Raw genomic sequence first — 20322 nt, forward strand, 5'->3', positions numbered from 1 at the left:
CCCTAATAAAGACCCTCATAATTTGTTTTATATCTGTTTGCTTTCCTCCACAGTTTTGTCCATGCAGTTGTGGAGGAACAGGCTTGATATCATCACGAGGCAGAATCTGTCTAAAGGACTCACCCATGCTCTACAGAGGGCCTTCAATGACACCAATGTTTATGTCCAGGTCCGTATTATTCTCTGTGTTAGGATGCTGTTACTGCTGCATTGTAACTGGAGAAGAAAGTCTACTACATCAAATACAGTATGTGCCATAGTCCTGTTTAAATGTTGATCATCCATCTTCACGTTGTTGGAAAAGGATTTCACATTAGTTACAGTTGCTGGCTATTCACAGCACAGTATGGTTAATCATCTCTGGATGGCCAGTTCTAGGAACTATAGTGAGTGTATTTACTTATTCTGGCTCCCCTCTTAGCCATGGGGTACAATCTCTCACTTTGATAGCAGAGGAGACTGAAGTGCCTAACGGTGAAAGGATTTCAATATGATGATAAATGGCATCTTGAATTGTGAATAGGCTTTGCTTTATAGAGGTTGTTAACAGTATGTGAAGAGAATAGCTCTTTATTGACCCTACCAGCTGAATGACTAAAACCTATCATTACCAGCGTTTCCTCTTCAGACATGTCCATTATTCATATGTTCTCTGTGTTACTCTGTCTTTCTATTTTACACTCAGTCCTTCTTGGTCTCATTCCTCCCTGTCTTGGTCTCTCTCTGTCTCTGTCTCTGTCTCTGTCTCTCTCTCTCTCTCTCTCTCTCTCTCTCTCTCTCTCTCTCTCTCTCTCTCTCTCTCTCTCTCTCTCTCTCTCTCTCTCTCTCTCTCCCTGTCTTGGTGTCTTTCCCTGTCTCTCTCCCTGTCTCTCTCCCTGTCTCTGTCTGCCTGCCTGCCTGCCTGCCTGCCTGCCTGCCTGCCTGCCTGCCTGCCTGCCTCTCTCTCTCTCTCTCTCTCTCTCTCTCTCTCTCTCTCTCTCTCTCTCTCTCTCTCTCTCTCTCTCTCTCTCTCTCTCTCTCTCTCTCTCTCTCTCTCTCTCTCTCTCTCTCTCTCTCTCTCTCTCTCTCTCTCTCTCTCTCTCTCTCTCTCTCTCTCTGATGTCTGATTCAGTTTATGTCCATTGATTTCCTACCTGTGCTGTCTGTCTGTCTATCTGTCTGCCAGAGGTGTGATTCAGTGGTTACTACTCAATCCCAGTCCTCTTCTCCTCTCCCCATCAGAACCCATGTATTATTACTGAGCCCGGAAGTGATCAGCAGGAAACAACACAAACACAAGCTGCATAGTTATGTGTCTGGGGGTTGCAGCTAACACATACAGTGAGGGAAAAAAGTATTTGATCCCCTGCTGATTTTGTACGTTTGCCCACTGACAAAGACATGATCAGTCTATAATTTTAATGGTAGGTTTATTTGAACAGTGAGAGACAGAATAACAACAACAAAAATCCAGAAAAACGCATTTCAAAAATGTTATAAATTGATTTGCATTTTAATGAGGGAAATAAGTATTTGACCCCTCTGCAAAACATGACTTAGTACTTGGTGGCAAAACCCTTGTTGGCAATCACAGAGGTCAGACGTTTCTTGTAGTTGGCCACCAGGTTTGCACACATCTCAGGAGGGATTTTGTCCCACTCCTCTTTGCAGATCTTCTCCAAGTCATTAAGGTTTCGAGGCTGACGTTTGGCAACTCGAACCTTCAGCTCCCTCCACAGATTTTCTATGGGATTAAGGTCTGGAGACTGGCTAGGCCACTCCAGGACCTTAATTTGCTTCTTCTTGAGCCACTCCTTTGTTGCCTTGGTCGTGTGTTTTGGGTCATTGTCATGCTGGAATACCCATCCACGACCCATTTTCAATGCCCTGGCTGAGGGAAGGAGGTTCTCACCCAAGATTTGACGATACATGGCCCCGTCCATCGTCCCTTTGATGCGGTGAAGTTGTCCTGTCCCCTTAGCAGAAAAACACCCCCAAAGCATAATGTTTCCACCTCCATGTTTGATGGTGGGGATGGTGTTCTTGGGGTCATAGGCAGCATTCCTCCTCCTCCAAACACGGTGAGTTGAGTTGATGCCAAAGAGCTCGATTTTGGTCTCATCTGACCACAACACTTTCACCCAGTTCTCCTCTGAATCATTCAGATGTTCATTGGCAAACTTGGCCCTGTATATGTGTTTTCTTGAGCAGGGGGACCTTGCGGGCGCTGCATGATTTCAGTCCTTCACGGCGTAGTGTGTTACCAATTGTTTTCTTGGTGACTATGGTCCCAGCTGCCTTGAGATCATTGACAAGATCCTCCCGTGTAGTTCTGGGCTGATTCCTCACCGTTCTCATGATCATTGCAACTCCACGAGGTGAGATCTTGCATGGAGCCCCAGGCCGAGGGAGATTGACAGTTCTTTTGGTGTTTCTTCCATTTGTGAATAATCGCACCAACTGTTGTCACCTTCTCACCAAGCTGCTTGGCGATGGTCTTGTAGCCCATTCCAGCCTTGTGTAGGTCTACAATCTTGTCCCTGACATCCTTGGAGAGCTCTTTGGTCTTGGCCATGGTGGAGAGTTTGGAATCTGATTGATTGATTGCTTCTGTGGACAGGTGTCTTTTATACAGGTAACAAGCTGAGAGTGTGCTCCTAAACTCAGCTTGTTACCTGTATAAAAGACACCTGGGAGCCAGAAATCTTTCTGATTGAGAGGGGGTCAAATACTTATTTCCCTCATTAAAATGCAAATCAATTTATAACATTTTAATGCGTTTTTCTGGATTTTGTTGTTGTTATTCTGTCTCTCACTGTTGAAATAAACCTACCATAAAAATTATAGACTGATCATTTCTTTGTCAGTGGACAAATGTACAAAATCAGCAGGAGATCAAATATTTTTTCCCTCACTGTACTGATGGAGACTGGAGAGGAGTGGGTGGTACTACATAGGGCCAGAAACACTAGCCTTGACCCACTGCAATTGTGTTGGGTGTTAGCGATAGCAATCAAGATACATTTTCTCTTCTCAGGTTGAACGTGACCTCTGCAGCCCTCATAATGTCACTCTTGGGTACTATGTAGCCAGTGGGAAAACGGTCTACATAGCATCTGTGGTGGTGGAGACAATGAATGCCTATGGCTTGGACAAAGTGCTGGCAGACATCCGGCAGCACAGTCCTATGGTGAAGGCTGTTCTGGTCCCTGTAGCACCCTGGGCCCCCAGCCTCAGTGTCCATCTGCAGCTCAAAACAGGTGAGGCCCAATAGGAACAACACTCCACAACAACACATCCAACACAGTAACACTGCTGGATGATGTGACCGTGATTGTAGAACATGTTGTACTGTGCTCTTATGTACTGTAACTGAATGTACTATACTGGTATATTGATTGTTGCTCTGCATTTTTTAGTTCTCAGGTTCGTAGGCCAAGCGGACAACATAAACTCCTGCAGTTTTGTTCAAATGATGGAACAACGGCTGGAGAATGCATTTGAGGAAGCTCAGGACAAAGTGCTGGAATCTTACAGCAGGATTTCTGTTGAGGTATGTTTATGACTTAGGGCCATATTCAATCACACACAATTAGCATACATGTTTAGAGGGTTGTATTTACTGAAACATATCTGATAAGAGAATGGCGCCGGAGGAGATGGCTGCCGTTTTACGGCCCCCTAACCAATTGTTCTATTATGTGTGTTTTTTCGCATTATTTGTAATTTATTCTGTACATAATGTTTCTGTTACCATCCAAAAAGAGCTTCTGGATATCAGGACAGCGATTACTCATCTCGTATTGGACAAATATTTTTTCTTTAACGAGTCGGAAGCAAAATATATTCTGCAGACACCCGACAAGGCCCAAATCCCCATAATTCGCATTAGAAAGAGACGGAGATATCGTAGACATAGGTCGGGGTGCCTTGTAAGGATCCGACGGCGAGCGAGGAATCTGCCTCTTCCATCAGTCCTATTAGCCAACGTACAATCATTGGAAAACAAAATGGACAACCTACGATCACAGATATCCTACCAACCAAAACTGTAATATCTTATGTTTCACCGAGTCGTGAATGAACGACGACATGGATAACATACAGCTGGCTGGATATACGCTACATCGGCAGGATAGAACGGCTGACTCCGGTAAGACAAGGGGTGACGGTGTGTGTATATTGGTAAACAACAGCTGGTGCACGAAATCTAATATTAAGGAAGTCTCAAGGTTTTGCTCGTCTGAGGTAGAGTATCTCATGATAAGCTGTAGACCACACTACTTACCAAGAGAGTTTTCATCTATATTTTTCATAGCTGTCTATTTACCACCACAAACCGATGCTGGCACTAAGATTGCACTCAATGAGCTGTATAAAGCCATAAGCAAACAGGAAAACGCTTATCCAGAGGCAGCGCTCCTAGTGGCCGGGGACTTTAATGTAGGGAAACGTAAATCCGTTCTACCTAATTTCTACCAGATTGTTAAATGTGCAACCAGAGGAAAAAAAACTCTAGACCACCTTTACTCCACACACAGAGACGCATACAAAGCTCTCCCTCGCCCTCCATTTGGCAAATCTGACCATAATTATATCCTCCTGATTCCTGCTTATAAGCAAAAACTAAAGCAGGAAGCACCAGTGACTCGGTTAATAAGGAAATGGTCAGATGACGCAGATGCTAAGCTACAGGACTGTTTTGCTAGGACAGACTGGAATATGTTCCGGGATTCTTCCAATGGCATTGAGGAGTACACCACATCAGTCAATGGCTTCATCAATAAGTGCATCGATGACGTCATCCCCACAGTGACTGTACGTACATACCCCAACCAGAAGCCATGGATTACAGGCAACATCCGCACTATAAGAAATCCTGCTATGCCTTCCGATGAACCATCAAACAGGCAAAGAGTCAATACAGGACCAAGATTTAATCGTACTACACCGGCTCCGACGCTCGTCGGATATGGCAGGGCTTGCAAACTATTACAGACTACAAAGGGAAGCACAGCTGCGAGCTGCCCAGTGACACAAGCCTACCAGAAGAGCTTAATCACTTCTATGCTCGCTTTGAGGCAAGCAATACTGAAACATGCATGAGAGCATCAGCTGTTCCGGATGACTATGTGATCATGCTCTCCATAGCCGATGTGAGTAAGACTTTTAAGCAGGTCAACGTTCACAAGGCCGCAGGGCCAGACAGATTACCAGGACGCGTACTCCGAGCATGCGCTGACCAACTGGCAAGGTGGTCCCAAAAGATCCACAGATGATGCTATCTCTATTGCACTACACACTGCCCTTTCCCACATGGACAAGAAGAACACCTATGTGAGAATGCTATTAATTGACTCCAGCTCAGCGTTCAACACCATTGTGCCCTCAAAGCTCATCACTAAGCTAAGGACCCTGGGACAAAACACCTCCTTCTGCAACTGGATCCTGGACTTCATGACGGGCCGCCCCCCAGGTGGTAAGGGTCCGTAACAACACATCTGCCATGCTGATACTCAACATGGGGGCCCTTCAGGGGTGCGTGCTCAGTCCCCTCCTGTACTCCCTGTTCACTCATGACTGCATGGCCAGGCACGACTCCAACACCATCATTAAGTTTGCCGCCGACACAACAGTGGTAGGCCTGATCACCGACAACGATGAGACAGCCTATAGGGAGGAGGTCAGAGACCTGGCCGTGTGGTGCCAGGATAACAACCTCTCCCTCAATGTGATCAAGACAAAGGAGATGATTGTGGACTACAGGAAAAAAAAAGGACTGAGCACGCCCCCACTCTCATCGACAGGGCTGTAGTGGAACAGGTTGAGACCTTCAAGTTCCTTGGTGTCCACATCACCAACAAACTATCATGGTCCAAACACACCAAGACAGTCGTGAAGAGGGCATGACAAAGCCTATTCCCCATCAGGAGATTGAAAATATTTGGTATTGGTCCTCAGATCCTCAAAAAGTTCTACAGCTGCACCATCGAGAGCATCCTGACTGGTTGCATCACTGCCTGGTATGGCAACTGCTCAGCCTCTGACCGCAAGGCATTACAGAGGGTAGTGCATACGGCCCAGTACATCACTGGGGCCAAGCTTCCTGCCATCCAGGACCTCTATAACAGACGGTGTCAGAGGAAGGCCCTAAAAATTGTCAAAGACTCCAGCCACCCTAGTCATAGACTGTTCTCTCTGCTACCGAATGGTAAGCGGTACCAGAGCGCCAAGTCTATGTCCAAAAGGCTTCTTAACAGCTTCTACCCCCAAGCCATAAGACTCCTGAACAGCTAATCATGACTACCCGGACTATTTGCATTATCCACCCCACCCCACCCCCTCTTTTACGCTGCTGCTACTCTCTGTTTATTATCTATGCATAGTCACTTTAACTCTATCCACATGTACATATTACCTCAATTACCTCAACTAACCTGTGCCCCCGCACAGTTACTCTGTACCGGTACCCCCTGTACATAGCCTCCCTACTGTTATTATATTTTACTGCTGCTCTTTAATTATTTTAATTTTAATTTTTTACTTATCTATTTTTACTTAACACTTGTTTTTCTTAAAGTTGCATTGTTGGTTAAGGGCTTGTAAGCAAGCATTTCACTGTAGGTCTACACCTGTTGTATTCGGCGCATGTAGAACATTTGATTTGATTTGATTTGATTTTAACATCCTTGTCTGTGTTTGTCCAGATCCAGAGCGCCTCCCAGGTGATTGGCTCTCCTGCCGTGTCTCTGGTCTATGTGGTCAAGAATGAGAACACGGTGCTGAACGGAACCGTCTCCAGTGGTCTCCTGAACCAGCTGACCGCAGAGCTGGTGGGCTACTTTCTCTTCTTCCCCCCACTCGTCATCGCTGAGCGTAAGTACCCCAGGGCATCATGGGAAGGGTTTGCGTGTCAGATTTTTCCAGTGGCGTTTTCTTCTAGTTTTCTTCATTTTTATACATGAATATTGATGTCATATTTCCACTGAGTGTTGTCCTTTAGTGATAGCTTATGTTTGTGTGTTTGTAAGTGTGTGGTCTGAATACGAAAATATGAATGACGTCTTTATTTCATTATACCAGCAGGGTACTGATAATTAGATGTTGAACTAATTGACAAAGGAGACGTTATGGTCCAATATCATGTTGTGCAGAGGAGAGGAGGCTGACTAGTTCACTTCATGCTAAACTGCAATCATTTGCGTCACCTTCTGGGTGTTTCTTCAGAGAATGGATAATTTGAGCATGTAGGGAAGATCAAATAATATTATATTTATACATTGAGTATACAAAACATTAGGAACACCTGCTCTTTCCATGACATAGACTGACCAGGTGAATCCAGGTGAAAGCTATGATCCCTTATTGATGTCACTTATTAAATCCACTTCAATCAGTGTAGATGATGGGGAGGAGAAAGATTAAAGAAGGATTTTTAAGCCTTGAAGCAATTGAGACATGGATTGTGTATGTATGCCATTCAGAGGTTTAATGGGAAGACAACATATTTAAGTGTCTTTGAATGGGATAGGTGCCAGGCACACCGGTTTGAGTGTGTCAAGAACTGCAACGCTGCTGGGTTTTTCACGTTCAACTGTTTCCTGTGTGTATCAAGAATGGTCCACCACCCAAAGGACATCCAGCCAACTTGACACAACTGTGGGAAGCATTGGAGTCAACATGGGCCAGCATCCCTGTGGAACGCTTTCGACACCTTGTAGAGTCCATGCTCCAACGAATTGAAGGCAAAAGGGGGTGCAACTCAATAGTAGGAAGGTGTTCCTAATGTTTTGTACACTCAATGTATTTACACTAGCTCAGGATTTCATCTCATGCTGTCGAAATGAACCCTTCAAATCAAATCAAATCACGCTTTATTTATACAGCACATTTCCGACATGGAATGCAACGCAATGTGCTTTACAGGAAAAAACTATGTAAATAAAAGCTGCAATATCTACTACAAAATAAACATATGATCAAAAACAAAAGCATTACACAAACTGAACAACTAAAAAGCACCCTTAGGAAAAGCAAAGCTAAAAAGATGTGTCTTAAGATCTCTTTTAAATATGTCCACAGTTTCGGCCCCCCTCAGGTTCTCTGGCAGGCTATTCCAGAGGATGGGGTCATCATAACTAAAGGCTGCCTCTCCATGCCTCTTGGTCCTAGGCTTTGGGATAGTTAAAATGCCAGTGCCAGAGGACCTGAGGGACCTACTGGGTACATAACTTAAAAGCATGGCTGACATGTATTGGGGTGCACAATCATGGATTGATTTATAAACCAATAGAATAATCTTAAAATTAATTCTAAAACTCACAGGCAGCCAGTGCAGAGACCTTAAATCCGGTGTAATGTGGGCTCGCTGTCTGGTCTTGGTCAGTACCCATGCTGCAGCATTCTGTATGTTTTACAGTTGACCAATGGCTTTCTTGGGTAGACCAGACAGGAGAGCATTACAATAGTCAAACTCAAGCCAGCTTGAAATAAAAGCATGGATGAGTCTCTCTGTATCAGCCTTAGAGAGAATTGGCTGCACCTTGTCAATGTTCCTCAAGTGATAAAAAGCTATTTTGGTCACATTCCTAATGTGTGATTGGAAATTTTGTTCAGAATCTAAAATAACACGTTGGTTTTTAACCTGGTGTTATATCTTTATTATTGAATTAAAATGTGCGGCTAGATTCTCTCTCTGTACTTTGGCTCCAACAATAAGTACCTCAGTCTTGTCTTGATTTAGCTGGAGGAAGTTGTGAGCCATACAAGTATTTAAATCACTTATACAGTATAATCATTTATCTGTGGAGCTAAAGTCCTCTGGTGACACAGAAATGTAAAGTTATGTATCGTCTGCGTAGCTGTGAAAATCAATTCTGTGCTTTCTGATAACGCTGCCAAGGGGTAACATACAGTATATAAACTGAACAGTACCGGACCCAAAATCGAACCTTGTGGAATGGCACATTTGATATGTATTTTCTCTCAGATCATTTACCACTTTAACTAAGGCTGTCTATGTACTGTGGTGGGCACAAAACCAGATTGGAATTTTTCAAAAATACAGTTGGCACTTAAAAAATGATTTAGCTGTTTGAATACCAATTAAGAATGGAAGGTTGGAGATTGGCCGAAAATTGCTTCAGAAGGGGTTTCACCATAGCAGTTTTTAGTGCAGTGGAGAAAGTGCCTGTGAACAGGGACTGATTAACAATAGCTTGCACTTCTTCAGATATGCAATTAAAAACTATTTTGACGAAGGTGGTGGGGATAGGATCGAGAAGGCTTAAGTTGTGATATCACTTTCCTTAAGCATGTCTGTGTCAACCAGGGAAAATAAATCCATAGTGCCTTTGCTTGGTAGCCTAGGGAACATATCATCAAACTTCTCATCGGGTCTTGCTTGACTGATACCCAGCCTAATGTTGGTTATCTTATCTCTGAAATATGCCACAAACTGCTGGGGTAGGATTTACCAGGCCATCAATGGTCGAGAAGAGCACTCTCAAAGAATTATGATTAAGTTAGAAAAATTTGCCCGTCTGGCATTTCTAATTGCCAAGTTTCACTCTCAGAATATCATAATGGACCTGCAACTTTGACCCTTACCATTTGAATATTCAAGGCTCGCACAGTTTCAAACAGAGCGTTAGGAGGGTTAAGGTGCATCTGCAAAGTCAGAGACAACATCCCTGCTGGCCTCCAGCCAGCTGCATAATGGGACAGAAAAGGTGGAATTTATCAGGCATGCAGCCTGGCGCACTATACTAACCAGCTGTCCTCTCTGTTAGGGTTGGCCGGTATCCAGGTTTTTATACTGTCATACCATTTCTGTACAATACTGGGGTATACTGTATTACCGAATGTGAACACAAGGTGTATAAAATGAATAATGAAACAAAATACATACAGTATATATATACAGTACCAGTCAAAACTTTGGCCACACCTACTCATTCCAGGGTTTTTCTTTATTTTTACTATTTTCTACATTGTGGAATAATAGTGAAGACATCAAAACAAAGAAATAACACATATGGAATCGTGTAGTAACCAAAAAAGTGTTAAACAAATAAAATATATTTTATGTTTGAGATTCTTCAAAGTAGCCACCCTTTGCCTTGATGACAGCTTTGTACACTCTTGGAATTCTCTCAACCAGCTTCATGAGGTAGTCACCTGGAATGCATTTCAAATAACAGGTGTGCCTTGTTAAAAGTACATTTGTGGAATTTCTTTCCTTCTTAATGTGTTTGAGCCAATCAGTTGTGTTGTGACAAGGTAGGGGTGGAATACAGAAGATAACCCTATTTGGTAAAATACCAAGTCAATATTATGGCAAGAACAGCTCAAATAAGCAAAGAGAAACGACAGTCCATCATTACTTTAAGACATGAAGGTCAGTCAATATGGAACATTTCAAGAACTTTGAAATTTTCTTCAAGTGCAGTTGCAAAAACCATCAATCTCTATGATGAAACTGGCTCTCATGAGGACCGCCACAGGAAAGGAAAACCCAGAGTTACCTCTGCTGCAGAGGATAAGTTCATTAGAGTTACCAGCCTCAGAAATTGCAGCCCAAATAAATGCTTCACAGAGTTCAAGTAACAGACACATCTCAACATCAACTGTTCAGAGGAGACTGTGTGAATCAGGCCTTCATGGTCGAATTGCTGCAAAGAAACCACTACTAAAGGACACCAAGAAGAAGAAGAGACTTGCTTGGGCCAAGAAACATGAACAATGGACATTACACCGGTGGAAATCTGTCCTTTGGTCTGATGATCTGAGATTCTTGGTTCCAACCGTCGTGTCTTTGTGAGACGCAGAGTACGTGAACGGATGATCTACGCATGTGTGGTTCCCACCGTGAAGCATAGAGGAGGAGGTGTGATGTTGTGGGGGTGCTTTGCTGGTGACACTGTCTGTGATTTATTTAGAATTCAAGTAACACTTAACCAGCATTCTGCAGTGATACGCCATCCCATCTGGTTTGCGCTTAGTGGGACTATCATTTGTTTTTCAACAGGACAATGACCCAACACACCTCCAGGCTGTGTAAGGGCTATTTGACGAAGAAGGAGAGTGATGGAGTGCTGCATCAGATGACCTGGCCTCCACAATCACCCGACCGCAACCCAATTGAGATGGTTTGGGATGAGTTGGACGCAGAGTGAAGGAAAAGCAGCCAACACATGCTCAGCATATGTGTGAATTCCTTCAAGACTGTTGGAAAAGCATTCAAGGTGAAGCTGGTTGAGAGAATGCCAGGAGTGTGCAAAGCTGTCATCAAGGCAAAGGGTGGCTACTTTGAAGAATCTCAAATATAAAATATATTTTGATTTGTTTAACACTTTTTTGGTTACTACATGATTCCATGTGTGTTATTTCATAGTTTTGATGTCTTCACTATTATTCTACAATGTAGAAAATAGTAAAACTAAAGAAAAACCCTTAAATGAGTAGGTGTGTCCAAACTTTTGACTGGTACTGAATATATATATATATATATATATATATTATTTTTAAACACAAAACAATTTAGGCAACAGGGATCTTGATCTTGAATGTCTCTGCTGTAACCAAGAAGCTTGATCTTGCCATCTAGCCACTTAGATAGCAAGTTAGCAAACCAAATGCATAGCTGGATTCCTGAGCTGGATATCATTTATTTGGCAGATCTTAGATTTCTTATAGTTATACTTAACTTAATGTTATAAGCAGTGGCCTAGCACGCACCACTGCAGCCCCCGGTATACAGTATAAACGGTGTATCGCCCAAGCCTCTCTGTAACCTCTCTCTCCTCTGTGCTCCCCCTCCCTCTCTCCCCCTTTCACTCCACAGCACTAGAGTACCACAACCTCAACACATCCACTGCCACAAAGCACTACTGGGTGATCACAGGTAATTTAAACTGTCATTGATTTTCATTAACTACTAGTTAGTTAGTGCTTTGCTCAACTGTTGTGTGTTGTGTACATTTGTGCGCCTGTGGTGTTTTTCCCCCCAACATCTTTGAGCTCCTCCTTTCCTTCCGAATCCTATTGATGCATTATTTAGAGCTTCCTGACATCTGTTTCTGAGAGATCACATCAGATCAGTGCTCAGTGTGAAGGAGGCCCTCTTTTGTGAGAGGACTCTAAATGGCATTTAGCCTCCTCCTGTACCTTTCTGCCACTGTCATGATGAGACTGCAGTGTGCCAAGGTCAGCCCAACTTTAATATGACTTACAGGTTTTAAATTGAGGGATGAATGACCAGACTTCTCTTTCCTCCGCTGTCCCTACCCCACCTCACCATCTGCTCTCCATCCCTCTCTTCTCCTCTTACCTCTCTTTCTCCCCCGTCCTCTCTCGCCCTCTCTCCCTATCCAACTCTCCCTCTTTCCTCCTTCCCTCCTTACCTCTCTTTCTCCCCCATCCTCTCTCGCCCTCTCTCCCTATCCAACTCTCCCTCTTTCCTCCTTCCCTCCTTACCTCCCTCCCTCCTCTCTGCGCTCCCTCTCTCCCCCTTCTCCCCTCACGTCCCCCTCCCCCTGTCTCCACCTCGCTCTCTCTCTCTCTCTGTCTCTCTCTCTCTGTGCTCCACTGCTCTGCAGTAATTCAGGATGTTGACAGATCTTCTCTGGAAGGGAATTATCAGAGCTTCGCTAGTTTAATGGAGCAGCGGCTGGCTGAGCTGTTTTTGGTGTCTGGGCGTCAGGGGAGCCAGGGGAGCCGCTTTAGAAGGGCCACCACTGTCGGGAGCTACACCGTCCAAGTGAGGGAGGCGGGCACACACGCACATGCACACACACACACACACACACACACACACACACACACACACACACACACACACACACACACACACAAGGGACTGCATGCTCATTCACTGATAAACAACTTCTGTGTTCAGTCAAACAACTAGAACATTTTATGTTCACTTGCCCCAGAGTTTCACTATTTTATGAAGATTCACAGAATTTCAATTTCCCCTTTTAGGTTTTGTCACAGAATACATTTTTTGATGATCAGGTTTTATGAGGGGGGAGAGAGCTCATGTAACGGATGTTGATCTCTTCCATTTAACACTCCCCCCTGCTTTATGGCAAGCTTTAGTCTTTAAACACAGTCCTTGATAAAACCATTATGATGTATTGTGGACAATAAACATTTGATCTATAATAAAATACGATTAATTCCACTGATTCATATTAGTTCAATGAGAGTGTTCCCTGAGTGCTGTTATTTTTTAGTGTTTGCCCCTTCAGATAACATCATTCTTGCTATTGTATTTTTGCAATGGCTCTTTTATGCCATATGACAGCACTGAATCCATCAAATTGTGTGTTCTTGTTTAGATGGTTGGCATTCGTCGACTCCCTGGGCCTAAGAACCCAGCCGAAATGACTTACTATGCCCAACTGAATGGTGCCCCCATAACTGGCACCACTGCAGCTAAGACCCTCAGTACCTTGGATTCCCAAACCATGGCCCTCACCCTGGGCTACTTTGTCCTGCTCCAAGCTGATCGTAGGTTATCTTTTACACATCTTTACCAAACAGCCTGAACATTATTCTCTTACATGAAGTGTACAGAACTAGCTTTTTAGTCACAAACAGATGGATGCACATGAGTTATTGCAGTATATTTTAGTTTTACTCAGACTGAAGCACTTCTATCTGTCTCATAGCCTGTTGAATAGCTATGTGCCTCAATCATTTCGTAATGATTGCAAACAAAAATACATATTGATAGATCGTGTGTGTGTGGGCCGTGTATTTATTTTTGTCTCCATGGTTTCCGACAGCTGTGGTAAAGGTCCCGCCTGCCAATCTGTGGATCATGGCTGTGCTGATGCCTGTTGCCCTGGTGATGGTTGTTGTCTTCATGGTCACCGCCATCCTGTGCAAGAGGAACAGGGTCATCTTCAAGACCAACGCTTTCAGGAGCTTCAAACCCCGCTCTAAGGTGAACGTTACATCTCTTAACATCTTCATGTGCAGTTCATAGAAACGTCACATCTGGGCAGGTCTTAATACTTCATCTTGCATTCGCTCAATTACTTATAGCCAATGGTGATGATAGTGATGGATGCTCAATGAGCATGATGGGGGCGAAATAAGAATCCAGATGGTTAATGTGATGGAATTGAATCCTCAGCTAAATGTCCCTTTCATTGCCTTCTTCTTTAGACGTCCTATCGGAGGGAGGGCAGTTATCACCACCAGGTATTGACTGAGTGTTATTTATGAATAAATGCATGTTGACTGGGGGAATCAATGGAAGGGATGGAGTGGGCTCACCATGGCTCATCGTCTACGATCAGTGGGCCATTTTATACATCCCTGTTACCTTCCAATGCATAGTAATGATTCTTATCCACCAGGCTTCTACTCATCCAGTCTCATCTCATACCAGCCAGTGGCTCCGTGGCACAATCCAAGCGATCAGTAATTTTGTTACTGGATTAAATATTGTGCCATTTAGATTAATAGGGATAATGTGGAGGAGTATAACCAAGATCTGCCCCTAAACCTTTCAGATTCGTACTCAACATGCGCTCATGCAGCAGCAGAAAAAGTCAGCTGATTTCAGTGTAATTTCTGTATGTCATTCCAACATCACTCCCTCCAGAAGAACAGATGTAGCATCATGGAATATTTTTGGATGGGAAAAGAGAAGCGCTAGCTCCAGCTTATGGTGTAGGACAAGGTCAGCGATACACTTGATTAGTGTAAAGTAAAAATAGGATGGTAGGATAGGACTTCTCTCCCAAAACGGGGCCTATTAGCACCATATCTGTATTCTGTATTTTACATGTGCGAGTGCAGTGCTTCAAGGTTTTGTTGATTTGTGAAACTGTTTGTAGACATTTCATGTCACGGGGTTGTTATGAATGTGACATTAATTATTCAAAGCGCCGCTAAATCGGAGATTCACGGCGCTGCGAGGCAGATTTCTCTCTCTTTCCCTTTCTGATCCAGAGATGTGGCACGCATGCACAAATTAGATAAATGTTCTTATAATTACTTAGTTTATGAATAGTTTGTGGCGATATGACAAAAGGACATTAGTGGTAAATGCGTCGAGTTAAGCTCTTTGGCTCCACTACACTGCACATATTTGCAGTCTGTTGCAGTGGAATGTGTTGGTGTCCAAACGTTCTGGGAATGAAGACAGAATACCAAGCAGAGCATAACCCACTAGGGAGATAGTGGACTTCTTGAACCACTAGTCCCAGCACATAATTAACCATCAAAGTGGGACAACAACGCAAAGCTTCAAATCAATGGCATGGCTTCAGTCTGCATGTGTGTTTCTGCATTGATCATTCAATATGTGAGTGTATTTCATTGCTCTCCAAATACAGTATGTGGTACAGTCCATCACTTGGCTTTATTTTGACAGTTTGTGCAATGAAAAGAAAATCATATCAATCATAATTTAGTTGCTCAGAGTGGTTTTACCATGAGGTCTCTTTACATAAAGTCCCTTGGGGGTTTTATCAAACCTCTCCCTCTCCATCAGTATCCCAAAGGAGCCCAAGTGAGAACACAGAATCCATCTTTGTCAAATACATCACAGAGTAGCCTTGTGCAGAGTCTCAGATCAACTCCATGTCTTTATCAAACTGGGCAGTTGAAAGATGAAAGGAGACCATTTATAAAGTCAACCGCATCAAGTGGACAGAGAGGTCTGCCTGCTGCCAGTGGACAGAGAGGTCTGCCTGCTGCCAGTGGACAGAGAGGTCTGCCTGCTGCCAGTGGACAGAGAGGTCTGCCTGCTGCCAGTGGACAGAGAGGTCTGCCTGCTGCCGGTGGACAGAGAGGTCTGCCTGCTGCCAGTGGACAGAGAGGTCTGCCTGCTGCCAGTGAAATATATCTCTGTTGAGCTCAGCCTTCAAGGTTCATCTGTAGAAACATCCCCCCTAACTGTGAATGTCCAATATGATGAAGCCATACTGTCTTTATACATTATCTCAGCCAGACTCACACTGTCGTGAAATATCACTAACCTCAGGATGAGGTACAGATGTCTGCACAAACAGTGTATCGATTTATCTCAAAACCAGGTGTGATGATAGTGCAAGACTCTTTAATTATTAAAGCTGCGTGAGGTTCTTTTCTCCCTTCCTATCACATGCACTCAAGTAGAAATACATTGACCATCATGTATTTACATATTTAGAGTTTTCAAAAATAGCATAAAAAAATAGAATTTGAAAACAAATGGGTCTGCACATTCTGTTCCTTTTGCTGTTTTGCAAAGCAGAGAGGCTTCATGAAATTAGAGTAATTTGGTTATACAAAGAAACAGCCTAGGTATAATATACAGTTGAAGTCTGAAGTTTACATACACCTTAGCCAAATACATTTAAACTCAGTTTTTCACAATTCCTGACATTTAATCCAAGTAAAAATTCCCCGTCTAAGGTCAGTTAGGATCATCACTTTATTTTAAGAATGTGAAATGCCAGAATAATAGTAGAGATAATTATATATTTCAGCTTTTATTTCTTTCATCACATTCCCAGTGGGTCAGAAGTTTACATAAACTCAATTAGTATTTGGTAGCATTGCCTTTAAATTGTTTAACTTGGGTCAAACATTTCGGGTTGCCTTCCACAAGCTTCCCACAATAAGTTGGGTGAATTTTGGCCCGTTCCTCCTGACAGAGCTGGTGTAACTGAATCAGGTTTGTAGGCCTCCTTGCTCGCACACGCTTTTTCAGTTCTGCCCACACATTTTCTATAGGTTTGAGATCAGGGCTTTGTGATGGCCACTTCAATACCTTGACTTTGTTGTCCTTAAGCCATTTTGCCACAACTTTGGAAGTATGCTTGGGGTCATTGTCCATTTGGAAGACCCATTTACGACCAAGCTTTAACTTCCTGACTGATGTCTTGAGATGTTGCTTCAATATATCCACATAATTTTCATTCCTCATGATGCCATCTATTTTGTGAAGTGCACCAGTCCCTCCTGCAGCAAAGCACCCCCACAGCATGATGCTGCCAACCCCGTGCTTCACGGTTGGGATGGTGTTCTTTATCTTGCAAGCGTCCTCCTTTTTCCTCCAAACATAAAGATGGTCATTATGGCCAAACAGTTGTATTTGTGTTTCATCAGACCAGAGGACATTTCTCCAAAAAGTACGATCTTTGTCCCCATGTGCAGTTGCAAACCGTAGTCTGTCTTTTTTATGGCGGTTTTGGAGCAGTGGCTTCTTCCTTGCTGAGCGGCCTTTCAGGTTATGTCGATATAGGACTTGTTTTACTGTGGATATAGATAATTTTGTACCTGTTTCCTCCAGCATCTTCACAAGGTCCTTTGCTGTTGTTCTGGGATTGATGTGCACTTTTCGCACTAAAGTACGTTCATCTCTAGGAGACAGAACGCGTCTCCTTCCTGAGCGGTATGACGGCTGCGTGGTCCCATGGTGTTTATACTTGCGTACTATTGTTTGTACAGATGAACGTGGTACCTTGATGCATTTGGAAATTGCTCCCAAGGATGAAACAGACTTGTGGAGGTCTACAATTTTTTTCTGAGGTCTTGGCTGATTTCTTTTGATTTTCCCATGATGTCAAGCAAAGAGGCACTGAGTTTGAAGCTAGGCCTTGAAATACATCCGCAGGTACACCTCCAATTGACTCAAATGATGTCAATTAGCCTATCAGAAGCTTCTAAAGCCATTACATACTTTTCTGGAGTTTTCCAAGCTGTTTAAAGGCACAGTCAACTTAGTGTATGTAAACTTCTGACCCACTGGAATTGTGATACAGTGAATTATAAGTGAAATAATCTGTCTGTAAACATTTGTTGGAAAAATTATGTCCTTTATTATGTCCTAACCGACTTGCCAAATCTATAGTTTGTTAACAAGACATTTGTGGAGTGGTTGAAAAACTAGTTCTAATGACTCCAACCTAAGTGTATGTAAACTGCCGACTTCAACTATAAATCATAAACCAATTTAATTGTCCATTTCTTTCTGCCAATATATCCCAACTTCAAAGGTGCCATTAGACATTTCGTTTTAAAATTTAGTAGAACCCCATTCTGTCTTTACTTGCTGACTGAGAGAAATCAGAGCTCACCGAGCCGACTTTGCTCATTTACCTGTAAATTAAATGTCAATCTCCTAAGGCACTCCTTTACTTTACCCTTTTGTAAACCCTCTCTGTCCCAGCATGTGCAGGGATTTGACTATGCCAAGAAGCACATGGGCCATCAGCAAGGTGAGGAGACCATCTCTGTTACCAAGGAGATGCTGGTTCTGGGCCTCCCGGTGAGAGATGCCCCGTTGTCATTGGACAGGAAGGTGCACCAGGATGGGACCGCCTCTAAAAGACCCCCTTCTGCTGACTTCATCCACAAAGGGTAAGAAGAACACTGAATTAAATTGAAACAGAATGATAGGATCTCTATGAAGAAGAATCCCTGTTTACTATAGATTACCAGAACACATTTGGATTTGTTTGTTGCAATACTTTACGTCCAAAAATATGACAGTCTTGGACAGATTGCATAGAAATCTGCTTAAATCTGCTCATGTTGACTGGCTTACAGTTTGCCTGGGTGTTGCCAATTGCAAGAATCGTAGCCGTCTATCACTCGGAAAAGGCAATAGAAAACAAAAATGGTATTACAAAACATGTGATTCCTGAATGTGTTATTGCCGTGCCACAAAATGAATAGAGCCTCCTCTCTTCCCTCTAGACGGTGTTTAGACAGGCAGCCCAATTCTGATATTTTTTCCCACTAATTGGTCTTTTGACCAATCACACCAGATGTTTTCACATCAGATCTTTGTCATAGCTGATCTGATTGGTCAAAAGACCTGTTAGTGAAAAGAAGATCATAATTGGTCTACCTGTCTAAACGCAGCCAAAGCCAAGCTTGAGCTGCTGTATTGAGCCATCTTTCCTTTGAATTTCCAATGCATAAAAATGCTCATTCTAACACGCTGGAAGAAATGTACAGACTACCAAAGGCCTGATTTTATTTACTGACCCAACCCAAAACATCAGTCATTGTCAGCTGTCAAACAGTTCTCCCCTATCTTTGGCTGATTTAGACCCACTTGGGCTTTTTAGTGACATATTTACGGCCGCCATGCTGGAGGTGTGACACGAGTCTGCTGCAATGATTAGTGGGCCTTGAAGGCACTGCAGTGCAGACCTGGGTTCAAATGGTATTGTAAATCTTTCAAATGCTTTGAGTATTTGCTTTGCTCTAGCCTGCCTGGAGTATCAGATGAGCGGGGTTTGTAATTTTTGGACTATTCTATTGATTAATTAAGCCAGGCAAGCTCAATCAAACACTGATAAAGTATTGAAAATGATTTAAAATAGTATCTGAACCCAGGTCTGCTGCAGCGGCAGCTGCTGTTCCAGTCACCCTTTGGATGGACCCCAGGGCTCATTCAGACTGGGATTAGCAAGGCTTCACAAGGCTACAAACACATCTCCTCTGCTGCTGACATTGGAATTCTGCAGTGTGATGATTAAAGAATAAAACGCCTTTGAAAGGGTGCTGAGAATTATAACTGGGAAGACAAACAAGCGGTAAAGACATACTGGTGTATAGTGAATGGAGGCTGAACACTGGGCATGGAAACGTGAGTGAGCTACACAGCCTGGAGAGATGCTTCCAGGGCCATGTTTGATTCAGTGTTTTTCTGGCCTCACGTTGACAGGAATACACACATACTTACTCTGTTCTCTCTCTCTCTCTCTCTCTCTCTCTCTCTCTCTCTCTCTCTCTCTCTCTCTCTCTCTCTCTCTCTCTCTCTCTCTCTCTCTCTCTCTCTCGCTCTCTCTCTCTCTCTCGCTCTCTCTCGCTCTCTCTCGCTCTCTCTCGCTCTCTCTCCTCTCTCCCTCTCTCCCTCTCTCTCTCTCTCTTTCTATTTCCCTCTCTCTCCCAGTCCGTCTATTTATCACGAGTAGAACGGTACCTCATTATAGAAGCCTCATGAATGCGATTGCGAATGCGGATTCCATTTTGCATTTCTGAATGCATAACACCCTTAGAAATATCTGATTCATACATTCTGAAGAGTGATGTCTATATGAGCTGACATGATGGGTGTGCTTGTTCCCAGCTGTCTTATCTGACATCACATCAGACTGGTGTGTTAGTCACTTGTGTCTGCCTGTTGGTCACTCCTGAAAAGATACCATGGGAGATATTTTGACATTAAGATAGAAGCACCAACTGTTCTAGCCTGTGGCCTTAGCTAGAACACCACCTGTAGAGGTGTCTATGTTGCGCACTGCAGTCAGTCTTCACAGGTTAGAACTGTGGCCAGGGGGCTGTGTGATAGCAGCATTAACCTTGGATAATACTGTATGC

General features: G+C 43.4%; 1 protein-coding gene across 4 annotated transcripts in view; it reads left to right on the plus strand.

Moving 5' to 3' along the window:
• The window catches only part of LOC121576914 (UPF0606 protein KIAA1549L-like), a 51086-nt gene that overhangs the window by 19894 nt on the left and 10870 nt on the right, over nt 1-20322 (plus strand). For 3 of the 4 annotated variants that reach the window (XM_041890500.2, XM_041890502.2, XM_041890501.2), the window contains exons 4-13: nt 54-169; nt 3017-3239; nt 3399-3532; nt 6687-6855; nt 11825-11884; nt 12579-12739; nt 13323-13494; nt 13773-13933; nt 14158-14193; nt 18158-18348. In XM_041890500.2, coding sequence (XP_041746434.2) covers nt 54-169; nt 3017-3239; nt 3399-3532; nt 6687-6855; nt 11825-11884; nt 12579-12739; nt 13323-13494; nt 13773-13933; nt 14158-14193; nt 18158-18348 — 1423 coding nt within the window. The remainder of the gene's footprint in view (nt 1-53; nt 170-3016; nt 3240-3398; nt 3533-6686; nt 6856-11824; nt 11885-12578; nt 12740-13322; nt 13495-13772; nt 13934-14157; nt 14194-18157; nt 18349-20322) is intronic. The other variant, XM_041890503.2, reaches the window with a different exon arrangement.

Source organism: Coregonus clupeaformis, unplaced genomic scaffold (assembly GCF_020615455.1).
Source record: "Coregonus clupeaformis isolate EN_2021a unplaced genomic scaffold, ASM2061545v1 scaf0491, whole genome shotgun sequence".
Classification (NCBI taxonomy): Eukaryota; Metazoa; Chordata; class Actinopteri; order Salmoniformes; family Salmonidae; genus Coregonus; species Coregonus clupeaformis.